Source organism: Geotrypetes seraphini, chromosome 5, assembly GCF_902459505.1.
Source record: "Geotrypetes seraphini chromosome 5, aGeoSer1.1, whole genome shotgun sequence".
Taxonomy (NCBI): Eukaryota; Metazoa; Chordata; class Amphibia; order Gymnophiona; family Dermophiidae; genus Geotrypetes; species Geotrypetes seraphini.
Window position 1 is genome coordinate 5,496,860 of NC_047088.1, and position 14,238 is coordinate 5,511,097.

Sequence of the window (14,238 nt, forward strand, 5' to 3'; positions counted from 1 at the left end):
TAGACGCTACTGGGCGTAAACTTGAAGTCTTGAAACGGGTCTTTCTAGCTTTCCCTTGTCCATAAAAGTGGACCAGATCCCGGCTCCTCACAGGTGAAAACCGAGCAGAAGTATTCATTTAGTAGTTCGGCCTTAGTGGAATCCGATTCTGCATAATTCCCGTCCGATTTCCTGAGTCGTTCTATCCCATCTTTGTTTCTTTTCCTGTCACTAATATACCTAAAGACGGATTTATCCCCTTTCTTAATGTTCCGTGCTAGATTCTCCTCTATTCGGAGCTTGGCCTCTCTGACTGCCTTCTTGACAGCTTTAGACCTGTCCTGATAGTCTTCTTTTACCTCCTGCTTTCCTAAATGTTTGTAGGCAATAAATGCTTTTTTCTTCTCCTTAATGAGGTCCGAAATTTCAGTACTGAACCACTGGGGTCTTTTGTTTCTCCGACTTTTGCTGACCGTTTTTGCGTAGCGATTTGTTGCTTCATGCAGGGTGGATTTCAGAGTCGACCACATATTCTCCACATTGTCAGTTTGTGCTTGGTTTTGCAGCTCCCGATGGACAAAATCTCCCATGCGTTCGAAGTCTGTGCCTCTAAAGTTGAGGACTCTCGTCACTGTATTTGATCTAGAGAAACCCCACTTGAGGTTAAGCCATATCATGTTATGGTCGCTAGAGGCCAGCGTATCGCCTACCGATACTTCTGTGACGCTGTCTCCATTGGTGAGTACCAGGTCCAGTATTGCCTGGTTTCTAGTGGGCTCCAGTACCATTTGTTTGAGTCGTGTACCCTTTATGGAGGTTAATATTCTTCTGCTTCCACAGGTAGTCGCAGAGAGTGTGTTCCAATCTGCATCAGGCATGTTGAAGTCCCCAAGCAGAACTGTGTCTCCACGCAAAGTGATGTTCTCTATATCCTTGATCAGTTCTATATCCTTGTCTTCCTGTTGTCTTGGAGGTCTATATACCACACCAAGGTATAGGCATTTTTCGTTCCCTCTGGCCAGGTTCACCCAGAGGGATTCCCCGGAGTATCTAACATCCGTGATTCTAGTAGTCTTGATGTTTTCTTTAATGTATAGTGCTACCCCTCCTCCTAACTTGCCCTCTCTGTCTCGACGAAGCAAGTTGTAACCTGGTATAACCATATCCCACCCGTGCGAGTCCGTGAACCAGGTCTCAGATATTGCCACCACATCTAGGTCTGCGTTCCTTATTTCAGTCTCCAATTCCAGTATTTTGTTGCCCAAACTGTGTGCATTAACATACATAGCCCTCCATACCTTATTGTTGTTAAGTCCCTGTGAAGAGATTCCATCAGCATTTCTGGACAGGTACTAAATTGGTTCATGGGTTTCCTAAAAAAACGTACTTACCAGGTCTACAGTGAAGGAGCCTACTCTCAAGCTTGTCCATTCCCTGTGGATTGCCACAGGGCTCCCCACTCTCCCCCTCATTTTTCAAAATCTACTTGGCTTCACTGGGAAATATGTTATCCGATTTAAAACTGAAATTGTACATATTTGTGGATAATATAACAATTATTATTCCCATAACCTCATTGACCCAAGAGACAGAACAATTCATCCCATCCATCCTTACCAAGGTAGAACATTGGATTATGCACTCCAAACTAAAACTGAATCCGAAAAAAACCAAGATTTTCTTGGCAAGTTCCAATAACAAAATCGTGAACACCTCCTTGAGACTAAATGGATCAGACTACCCAATTAATCCCACAACCCAAATCCTTGGCGTCACCCTGGACCGAAGCCTGACATTTGAAGATCACACTAATGCTCAAGTTGAAAAATGCTTTCTTACTCTATGGAAACTTCGTACCATTAAACAATACTTTGATTTCTTTTCCTTTCGACTGCTGGTTCAATCCCTGATCTTAAGTACCTTAGACTACTGCAATATTATATACTTGGGATCTCTCAAGAAAACCATCAAACGACTGAGAGTCATCCATAATGCTGCAGTCCATCTCACTTATGGCCTCAAGAAATCAAACCATGTAAGCCCATATTACAAAAAACTACACTGGCTGCCTGTGGAAGCAAGGGTCATTTTTAAGTTTGCTTGCCTTTGCTTCAAAACCATGACACGTTCATCCCCAACCTATTTGTCTCACAATTCGAATTCCCAGGCACAATTAATACACGCAGTACCTACTCGTTCACTTTTCCATCCCTAAAGTGCTGCACCTACAAGAGAAACCTCAATAGAACACTATCATTCCAAGCAGGCAAATGGAACAAATGTTTAATTAACTTCATCTCAAATGCACTTTCGTACCAAACGTTTAGGAAGTCAATAAAACTTATCTTTTTGACAAATTTCTCTGACCCCACTTCAACCTGATGTACTTCCAAAACACTTCCAGATAAACCTGACTAAACTTAACATGCCAATGTAATTTTGAAAGTTCTCTGTAATGTCGCTGTTTGTATACCGTCTCTTCCCTTGTAAACCGCTTAGAACTGTTTGTGGTATGGCAGTATATAAAAATAAAGTTATTATATGGAATAAGCAATTTATCTATGAATTGTGGTTCTTTTGTGGAATGTGTTTTAAATGTTAGAAACAAGATTTTGAGCGTGATCCTATGCTCGATCGGGAGCCAGTGGGATTTTTTTTAATAATGGGGTTACGTGGTAGTATTTCTTGGAGTTGTGGATAAGCTTGACGGCGGTATTTTGCACTATTTGTAGATTTTTTTTTCTTTTTTTGTGATGCCTATGAGTAAGGAATTGCAATAATCAAGTCTCACTATGATTAGTGAATGAAGTAGTATATTTAATGATTTTGGTTCGAGGAATTTGGAAATTGACCGAATTTTTCTTAGTCTATAGAAGCATGATTTTACAGCATTGCTTATATGCTCGTGTTATGAAAGTTTTCATTTGAGGATAACTCCTAGAATTTTAATAGAGCAGGCTGTTTGTAGTTGTACATTATTTAGCATAATGGTGATTTTTAAGCTTAACCCATCCTTCCATGGGATAAGCATGACTTTTGTTTTCGGAATGTTCAAGGATAGCATGTTTGAGGTAAGCCAGTGTTTGACTTGCTTGAGTTTATGGTTTAATTAGATTATTTCTTTTTGGGATTTAGCAGGTGTATAAGTTGGATATCGTCAGCATAAGCAAAGGTTGTAAAGTCGATGGATTGACAAAGATTTAGGAGAGGTGATAGGAAGATATTAAAGAGAAGTGGTGAAAGGATTGATCCTTGAGGTATTCCGTATTTCAGAGCACAAGGTTTAGATGAAATGTCATTAAAAATTACTTTGAATATATGCTCAGTCAGAAAAGATCGTAGCCAATTGTGGATTTGTCCTGAAATACTGACTGATGCTAGTCTTTGTAGCAGTGGGTTATGATCGATGGTGTCGAAAGCAGCTGACAAGTCCAGAAAAATAAGAACAATAGATTTGTGGTGGTCTAAGTGATATATAATGTTGGTTGTTAGACCTAATAAGGAGTATTCTGTAGAATGATGTTTTCTGAAGTCGGTTTGATTAGGTGCAGAGTATTGTTTGATTCGACGAAGTCTAAAATCTGGTCGTATACAATCCTTTCCATTAATTTTGCTAAGAATGTGATATTTGCAATGGGTCGATAGTTTGCTATATCGTGTGATTTAGCTTTATGATCTTTAATTATTAGATAGACCGAAAAGTTTTTCCATTGTTTAGGTAGGATGCCCGATTTCAAACTATTTATAATTAATGTGTGTAAAAAGGGATCAAAACATTAAAAGAATCATTTTAAAATGAAAGGGGGAATGTTTTCAGAGCATGTTCTATTTAAATTAACCCTTGAAACAGTTGTTCAATATCAGTTAATGATGGCAATTTAAAGGTGGCAGTAGGTGCAAGTGGCAGTAGGTTGTCAGGTGGAATACATGGGAGATCTATGGTAGGCGGCTGAGGAAGTTGTTCTTGGATGTCATCTAAGAACATAAGCACATAAGAACATAAGAGATGCTGCTGGGTCAGACCAGTGGTCCATCATGCCCAGCAGTCCGCTCACGTGGCGGCCCTTTTGGTCAAAGACCAGCGCCCTAACTGAGACTAGCCCTACCAGTGTATGTCATTGTTCAGTAGGAGCTTGTCTAACTTTGTCTTGAATCCCGGGAGAGTGTTTTAGTTTTCTACCACTCTCTGGATGAAGAAGAACTTCCTTACATTTGTATGGAATCTATCCCCTTTTAACTTTAGAGAGTGCCCTCTCGTTCTCCATAGAAACATAGAAGATGACGGCAGAAAAGGGCTACAGCCCATCAAGTCTGCCCACTCTGCTTACCCACCCCCTGTCTATGCCCTAATGACCCAATTTCCTTATCTTGACCCTCGTAGGGATCCCACATGGGTATCCCATTTATTCTTAAAGTCTGGCACGCTGTCTGCCTCTATCACCTGCACTGGAAGCTTGTTCCAATGATCAACCACTCTCTCTGTGAAGAAATACTTTCTGGTGTCGCCATGAAATTTTCCGCCCCTGAGTTTGAGCGGGTGCCCTCTTGTGGCTGAGGGTCCTTTGAGAAAGAAAATATCATCTTCCACTTCGACATGTCCCGTGAGGTACTTAAATGTTTTGATCATGTCTCCCCTCTCCCTACGTTCCTCGAGAGTGTAGAGCTGCAATTTGTTCAGTCTCTCTTCGTACGAGAGACCCTCGAGCCCCGAGATCATCCTGGTGGCCGTCCGCTGAACCGATTCAATTCTGCGCACATCTTTACTGTAATGTGGCCTCCAGAATTGCACACAGTACTCCAGATGAGGTCTCACCATGGCCCTGTACAATGGCATTATGAATTCAGGCTTTCGGCTGACGAAACTTCTATTGATACAACCCAATATCTGCCTTGCCTTAGATGAAGCCTTCACTTGATTGGCAGTTTTTATGTCTGCACTGATGATTACTCCTAAATCTCGTTCTGCTGAAGTCCTAGTTAAAGTTTCTCCGTTCAAGAAGTACGTCCTGCATGGATTTCCGCTTCTGAGGTGCATGACCTTACATTTCTTAGCATTGAAGCCTAGCTGCCAGGTTGAGGACCAACTTTCCAATGTAAGCAGGTCCTGCGCCATATAATTCTGTAAACTGCATTCACTTACTATATTACATAGTTTGGCGTCATTAGCGAATAGTGTTATTTTACCTTGAAGCCCTTGAGTCAGATCCGCTATGAATATGTTGAAAAGGAGTGGACCCAGGACCGAGCCCTGCAGCACTCCACTGGTCACCTCCGATGTTTTAGAGAGGGTACCATTAACCACCTTGGAGAGGGTGAACAACCTGTCCTTATCTACTAAGTCTATCCCCTTCAGTGCCTTGAATGTTTCGATCATGTCCCCTCTCAATCTCCTCTGTTCGAGGGAGAAAAGGCCCAGTTTCTCTAATCTTTCACTGTACGGCAGCTCCTCCAACCCCTTAACCATCTTAGTTGCTTCTCTGGACCCTCTCGAGTAGTACTCCAGGTGAGGGCACACCATGGCCCGGTACAGCGGTATGATAACCTTCTCCATACACAAGTTCTCCGATCTACAAGTTCTTGGGCTGTTGGACAATCATTTGTTATGCTGGCTTGACTCAGAGTAGCTGGTGAAATTGATTTTAGAATAGAATAGAGTATAGATGGATTTTTTTGTTTTCAATATTTGTGATGAATAAAAATTTTTTGGTGAGATTAATTTTGGTTTTATAATAGGATTCTTGCTCTTTGTAATGTCTCAAAGTGACGAGAGTTTTGTTTCTTCGCCATTTTCATTCAAGGGAGCGTAATTGGTTTTTTATTAGATGAAGTTCCTCTGAATACCAATGTGGTTTTACGAGCAAAGATGTTTTTTTGTTTTTAGAGGTACAGATGTCTCTAATAGTGATTGGATTAATGAATCCAAAGTGGCAAGCTGTTCATCTATGTTTTGAGCCTCTAAATTAGTATTATTAGAATTGAATCTAGATGAGATGATTCCTAACACTAAATTATTATAATCTTGATAAGAGACAGTTTTGGTTTGGGGAAGAATTTCATTTTGTTTAGATTGTACATTAAAGGTGATCAAACAGTGGTCAGACCATGGGACTGAGGTATTGACAGGTTTTGAAAGTACTGCATGGTGTGATTTAGATGTAAAAACCATGTAAAGAGTATGGCCTGCTGAGTGTATTGAATCAGATACCAGGGGGATTAAGTTAAGATCAAAAGTATGATTTAAAAATTCAGAGGTTGTAGAATTATTTGGCTCATCGAAGTGGATATTAAAAGTCGCCTAGAATAATTGGGTGAACAGAAATCAAAGACCAGAGATTGTAGTTGAGTGAGATTGGCTTGATTAATAGGCGGTGGAACATAGTAGTGGAATACTGAATTTGGGATTCGTGTTCAGCTTAAGTTGTAGAAATTCAACTACCACACTTCCTGAGGAATATTCAGGTTTTTTTGTATAGTTATCTTGGTGGATAACCGCAAGGCCTCCTCCTTTACGACTGTGACAATGTTGGAATAAGTATTCTTGTAAGTGTATGCCTACCACTGCCTCCATTATTTTAGAAAGAAACGGGATGTTAGCCTCTGGTTTATAATTGGCACAATTATTGGGGTCAGCACCAGAACCTTTTACCAATGGAGTAATATAGTGCAACCCCCTCCAATTTGATTCGCTCTATCAGTGTGATATAAGTTTTACCCTGATAACACAGTGTCCCAATGATTGTCCTTCTTCCATCATCTCTGAGAAGCTTACTAAACATTTAAACCTCACATTCCACATATGTATATATTGTCATATACATTCGTAGTGCCCTAAGTGATTCTGCCTAGTAAAGCCCCAAGTTGCATGTTTGTTTATCATATAAAAAATTCTAATGGGTAGATTTAGCAAACAGAAGGCTTGCTTTACCATTGTTGGTTCTTTCCCATTTGTCTGTCTGTGTGGATGCCCAGTAATTCTCCGGCAGATATTCAAATCACTTGCCACTGCCTAAGTGGGGATATTAAGTAGCACTTAACCAAGAGTAATAATAATAATAATAATAACAGCTTATATACCGCAATACCGTGAAGTTCTATGCGGTTTACAAAGATTAAGCAAAGGTACAAATTGATTGACTTTAAGAGGGGAGGAAGAAAGAGGGTTAATAGGACAGGAAATCAATTTTTGAGGAGACAGTGATCAATAGAACAAGTTAATCGCTATAGAGGGGAGAGAGAAGAGAGGATTAGTTGTCTAGATACTTTAGGAACAGGTGTGTTTTCAGATGTTTCCTAAATTCCTCATAAGTAGTGGGCAAAAGCAATTGTTCTAGGTCTTTACCCCATGATGCTTCTTGGTGCGAGAGAAGATGTTCATGGTGTTTTTTCAGTTTACAACCTCTCACTGGGGGGGAAATGAAGTTGGAATGTGAGCTTCTCTTGTGTCTGTTGGCTGAGAAGACGAAATGGTCAGTTATATATTTAGGGGCAAGTCTGTGTAGTGCTTTGAAGCAGAAGCAGGCAAATTTAAACTTTACGCGCGCCTCCATTGGCAGCCAATGCAGCTGCCGGTAGTAGGGTGTCACGTGGTCAAACTTTCTCAGCCCAAAGATCAGTTTGACAGCTGCATTTTGCATCAATTGTAAATGCTGCATGTTCTTTTGGGAAATTGCTAAATAGGCGATGTTATAGTAGTCAAGTAGACTCAGTACGAGGGATTGGACTAGGGTTCTGAATGCCGCTGTATCGAAATAAGCTTTAATGGATCTGAGTTTCCAGAGAGTGAAAAATCCCTTTCTGATCAAGGAGTCCACCTGGTCTCTCATGGTTAGGCACTGATCCAAAGTTACACCTAATATCTTTATGGTAGGTTGGATAGGGTAATTAAGATTATTGATACATAGTGGTGATTTGGTATCAAGCGGATGTAGCGAAGCAACGAAGAAAGTTGTCTTTTCTGAATTAAGTTTGAGCCTAAAGGTTGTCATCCAGTGCTCCATCACGTTTATGGCTTCTGAAGCTTTAGGAATAGTTTCAGAGATAGAATTAACGAATGGGATGATGATCGTAAAATCATCTGCATAACTAAATAGTTTTATCCCCAACTGGGTTAGCTCCGTGCCTAGTGAGGACATGTAGATGTTGAAGAGCAATGGAGATAGCGGAGACCCTTGTGGCACACCGGATGGATTGCTCCAGGTATCTGAAAGTTCATAATTAAAACGTACTTGATAAGTGCGGGACATAAGGAAGCCACGGAACCAATTCAGCACCTCGTCCCTGATACCAATGGCGTCTAGGCATTGCAGCAGTTTCCCGTGGTCTACTAGATCAAAGGCAGAACTCATATCGAATTGCATAACCAGGGCATTAAGGCCCTTACTAAACAGTAGGCGCAGATTGTCTAAAATAGCCGCAATTACTGTCTCAGTACTGAATAATGGTCTAAAATTGGATAGAGTTTCATGTAGGAGAGAGAACTGATCCAGATAATCCATCAGTTGGATGTGTACCAGTCCCTCCATAATTTTTACAATAAACGGAATGGATGCTACTGGTCTGTAGTTGGATATTATAGCTGAAGATTCTTTTCGATTTTTTAGAATTGGGGTTATTATTATGTGACCATTATTAGAGAGGAACTTCCCAGTTTTTAGGTTATGAGCCAAATATTGCATCAACGATAGTTTAAATACTAAAGGTGCCGCTTTCATGATTTCTGGGGGGCATGAGTCCAGAACGCAATAGGATTTAGAGTATTTGTTATATAGTCTGTTGTAATTGTTCCACTCTAAATCTTGAAAGGAGCTCCAGATCATGTCTGTCGGTGTATCATTTCCTTGGGTGATAGGTATCGGATGATCACTAGGGTCGTTTGTTGAACAATGAATTCTAAGGTTTTTAATTTTCGAATCAAAGTGTAGTGCTAAGTCATTTGCAGAGTATCCCCACAGAGTGCCCGACCAAAAAGTTAGGTTAGGGGTTGCATTGGAGGCAGCACTGGGGAGGCATCTGGGGTTATGGAGGTGCCAGCAATACTGAGTGGCAGCACCCGCATAACTAGTCATACTCTTTAAAATCCTCCCAATCCCCCTCCCAGTCTTTCCGATTGCCCCCTCTCTCCTGTGGTTTATGGTTTATTTTATTTAATATACCGCCCTTATGTAAACCACTTAGGATGGTTAAGCGGTATATCAAGCTTAAAGAAACTTGAAACTTCCTTATACAATAACAGAGTGGTTCACATAGTCAATAAAACATTATATTAAAAAAAATAAAAGTAATTAAGTTAAAATTAAAATTAAGAAAGAAACAAATATTAAGACTTGCTGGCTGCATTGCTAGTATATCCGAATCATATCAGGGCCATCCAACTGAATATAAAAATCCTGTTCAAAAAGATAAATCTTAAATATGTAAATTTAAGATGCACTAAAGATCAATGGTCTCAAACTCAAACCATTTGCAGGGCCACATTTTGGATTTGTAGGTACTTGGATGGCCAGAAAAAATAGTTAATGTCTTATTAAAGAAATGACAACTTCCCATGAGGTAGTAACTATAACGAGTTTTACCTCATGGGTCATTCCATGTCAAGTGGACCCCCTTGAAATCCAACCAAATTTTACAGGGGTGTTTTCTAGGGTCTCAAATGAAACTGCAAAATTTTTGGGATCTATCTCAATTTGGTCAGGAGCTAGGGGTGGTTGAACAAAAGCAATCAATCCACTATAATCCCTCGTGTGACCTAAAACGCCAACTTTGCTTAAGCACTGCGGCAGAAGGAAACCACCCCTAGCTCCTGACCAAATTGAGATAGATCCAAAATTTTTTACAGAGTTTCATTTGAGACCCTAGACAAACACCCCTGTAAAATTTGGTTGGATTTCAAGGGGGGGTCGAGCGTGGGCGATTTTCATGCAAAGTTGTCATATAGTTGTAATATACAGTAGTTTATAAATCTTTACTTAATTGCTTCTGATAATTTCAGCTATACACAGCTAAAAGCAGTGCAACATGCAGAAAGTGAAAAACTATCAAAGTATCAACTGCAAGAGACAAGTTACTATTTTGAGGCCCTCGGTATTATAAAGGATGATTCTGTATGGAAAACTTGTGCCTTAAATGTCTGGCTCTCACCTCCTCTAGCAGTGGAAACACGCACAAGCTGCACTGCCTCCAATGGTTACCTTATGTTCTGGAAAGTTGCCCACCTCACTGCTTTAACCTCACGCGTGCGCTTTCCTGCGTCTGCACGCGATTGTACTCCACTTCACAATTGCATACAGATGCTTGCGTGAGGTTACAGCGACCGTCGGACACTTAGGCTCGGATTCTATATAAGACACCCGGGAAGGGCATCCTATACAAAATCAGGTCTAGGCCCACCTAAAATAAACCCAATTCTGTAACCTGTTACAGACCATGTTACAGATGCCGGTTACAGAACCGCTATACTTATTGCAGCAAGGGATCTCCCTGCTGTGATAAGTATAGCAGCCGCGTCTGCTAGTCCCCCCACCCCCATACAATGGGTGCCCAACCTCTCCTGTCCAATGACCACCCACCCATCCCTGTACGATCATGGCAAGGAGGGAGCCTAACCCCTCCTGCCTGAAGACCCCCCACCTGCCCCCAATGATCGCTGGCAGGAGAGTGCCAAACCCCTTCTGCCGGTAGGCCCCCCCCCCCCCCCCCCGAGATCGCCGGCAAGAGGGTACTCAACCCCTCCTGCCTGATGACCGCCCACCCTTTTCTGAAGATCGCCAGCAGGAGGGTGCCCAATCCCTCCTGCCGGACCCCCCCCCCCAATGAACCCCCCAATGAAATGTCCCAACTCCCCCTCCCCGGCCCCCCCCAATGAAATCCCCCTCCCGAACCCACGCCCCCCCTTCGGGCTCATCTAGCTAGTTGGCTGGCTAGATAGGTCTTTGCACCAGCCGGCAGGCCCACCTCCGTCCAAATGAGGCAGGCCTGCCCCTGCCCTACCCACAGGAGCTTAGGGCCTGATTGGCCCAGGTGCCTAAGGCCCCTCCTATGAGGAAATCACAACACACAATTAACAGATATAGCCTGAACCCGGGCCCGAAGGGCCAGGAAGGGTTTACGACTTTTCTGTGTATCTCGTGCTAAATCAGGAAACACTCTTATTTTAGATCCTAGAAACTGAGAGTCCAAATTTCTGAAGGAAAGCTTCAACACATTAATGCGATCAAGTTCAAACGCAAAAGTCACCAGCAATGTCGTTCTAGGAGTTATAACTTCCAAAGAGGACTCTAAAAAGGCCGTAAGTCCCAGGTGTTCTTTTCAGCTATAGCCTCCAGGTTAGCTGAAATACTCCAGACCTGAAGGTATTGTATGAGGGTAACAGGCAGAAGTGACTCCAATGGCATCTTCAAAATCTCCACAAGATATTTCTTAAACATTTCCATTGCTGAAACTATTGGAAATTTAGGAAAATTCAAGAATCGTAAATTTAGACACCTTGATTGATTCTCTAGGTATTCTAGTCACCTTGCAATATAATTTCTATTCTTTACCATCAAGGTTTCACAAGACTCCACTGCCTGGACTCTAGACCTTAAGGCGTCCACTTCTTGACCATGTTTATTAGCAACCTGTGCTTGAATCAAGACTACATGAGCAATATTTTTCACATCCAAAGTATTTTGTTTAACTTCTTTTATTAGAGAGGAATTTATGCCATTAATGGCTTCCCACAGTGATTCAAGTGTCACAACGGCAGGTCTTATCATTTCTTGTTTCTCAAATGTTACCCAGGTCTTAGCTTTCATAAGATTACTCACTGTTTCCTGACCCAAGGTTTTGGAAGCAGCTTACATCTGATGCTTTTCTTCTTTTGGAGCAAACTCCAAACTCTCAGAAGTCTGCCCTCCTTTGCTCGTAGGGGAAATCATCCTGCTCGGGTTCCCCCTACCGAACACTGGACCTCCAGAAAACTTTCACCCAGATGAGGAGGTTACGTTCGTTCTATGGGGCTCAAAGGCACCCTGTTCAAACTGCTGCTCTAGACAAAAGTTCCGGGCATGACTGAAGGAGAAGAAGTCACCGGTCCCACTGGAGCTTGAAAAGAGACAAGAGTCGTCTGTCTCAATCCCAGATTGGAAGGTGCCAACGGGGGAGGCTCCCGCACTTTTCCTATCCTTTCCCCATCGTTAACGACAGGGAAATAAGATATGACTGGCAGGCACTCAAGACACGAGCCCAGTTTGTGTGTCTCTTCAATGCAGCCTTTCAGTATGCTTCTTCCACACCACCTTCCAGTGCGTCCTACCACCACAGTGCCATCTTGAATCTGAAGGAGGAGGTATGGAAACCTTTTTAAAGTTTCTTTGTTCTTGAGTAAATGAGTATCTTATCTAATTCCTTATCAAGAAGTGAACAAATTGAACATAGTTGTCTTAAAGAATAAAAACAAGATTTAACTACTGCAGATATTTGATGTTCAAAAGAAAGCCATTGATCAAGAATGACTCCTAAATACCTGAACTGAGTAACCCAAGAAAGTGGATTAGACATAAGATTAGGTGATATAGTTGGAATATTATTCTTGCTCATGATCCAGCAACCAAGAGATTTAGAAAAATTAAGATGCAGTTTATTTTCAACCAGCCATTCTGCTATTAAATGTAAAACTGTAGTTATAGGAGAAACTTCTGGACAAACAGAATTTGTCTCATGAAGCAATAAAATATCAACAGCATAAAAAACCCCAAAAAACTTGACACCTTGTTTCTCTATCAAATGTGCCAGTGGACTTACAAAATACTGAAAAGAATTGGAGCAAGTGCTGAACCTTGTGGTACATCACAGATAATGGAATAGTCTTTAGACTGATGAACTGCAAAAAGTACCTGGAAAAAACGATTACTTAAATAAGACCTAAACCAAGAAAGAACATTACCTGTAATATCAGAATTTTGTAAACGTGAAAGAAGAATAGTATGATCAACTATATCAAAAGCACAGGTAAGATCAAGAGATACTAATAAAACAACATTGCTTTTATCCAAAGCTGATTGAAGAAAATTCAGAAGAGTAACTAAAATAGGTACTTGGAAGACAAAGGGATTGAGGGGTACAGATAAGAGTAGAGGTAGATTATAGGGATGGGATTAGAGGTAAATTATAAAATTAATCAGGGATCACTGTTCAGGCACTAGGCCTGATGGGCCGCTGTGGGAGCGGACCGCTGAGCAAGATGGACCTCTGGTCTGACTCAGCGGGGGCAACTTCTTATGTTCTTACGTTTCATAACTATGGCCTGGATGAAAACCTGACTGTCTTGAATGAAGAATATTTTTAGATTCCACAAAATCGGAAATCTGTTTAAAATCTATTTGTTCCCTAATTTTAGAAAGATAAAGAAGATTCAAAATTGGACAATATTTTGATGGAGAGACTGGATCAAGTGTTGTTTTCTTTAAAATTGGACATACTAATGCTTGTTTCCAGATATCTGGTACCAAGCCAGTAGATAAACTAATACAAACCATGTATGGAATAAGACAATGATGAGATTCTGGGCAGAGTGTACCCCTCTCTTTAAAACCATGTTTAACTGCACCAGCAGACACTCAAGGACTGAACCTGGGTTGTTAGATTTTGATTGTGTATTGCTGTTTATATGATCCTTTACAAGAGTAGGAAAAAAGAACAGCCTCCTTTCAATACACACAAAAGCTCCACTAGTATGAAAAGGGGAAGGGGGTCCTATAACTGCTATCAGGGACACACTAGGAGTGTTGCCACTATATCAGCTAGGGATACAAAAGCGCCAGCACTACATAGGCCTCACAGGTCAAAAGCAGGATTAGTGACAGGTATAATTTGAGAACAGCATTGAAGATTTTGATTTTATTTTTATTTTAAGGTCCAAATGCTTATTGCCTAATTCTCTTAAGTAAAAGAAAAGCCTTCTGGTTCTTGGTTTTAGGTATAGATGATTAATTTAAAGAAACAATTGCTGGTTGCTCTTTTATTTCTCAGCCTCTATCACTCACCTGCTGAACTCTTCCTCTCCGATCAGGTGCCGAGGCACAGGGGAGTACCTGGCAGGTGTCACCTGTGCAGGGATATAGCTGGGCTTGCTCTCCACACCGCCTGAGTACCCCATATTGGAATTATGGCTTATGTGATTGTCACTCAGTGCTGAAAATGCTACGAATAACAAGAGGAAGAGGCAGTGAGATTATAGGAAAGGAAAGGCAGTTTCTGACATCAAAGCAGAAGGGTAAGAAA

At 41.3% G+C, this 14,238-nt stretch overlaps 1 protein-coding gene across 1 annotated transcript in view; it reads right to left on the bottom strand.

Annotated features, from left to right (window-relative positions):
- Positions 1-14,238, bottom strand: part of DLG3 (discs large MAGUK scaffold protein 3) — a 490,171-nt gene that overhangs the window by 320,784 nt on the left and 155,149 nt on the right. The window contains exon 8 of the mRNA XM_033945041.1: positions 14,001-14,157. Within this exon, the coding sequence (XP_033800932.1) occupies positions 14,001-14,157 (157 nt within the window). The remainder of the gene's footprint in view (positions 1-14,000; positions 14,158-14,238) is intronic.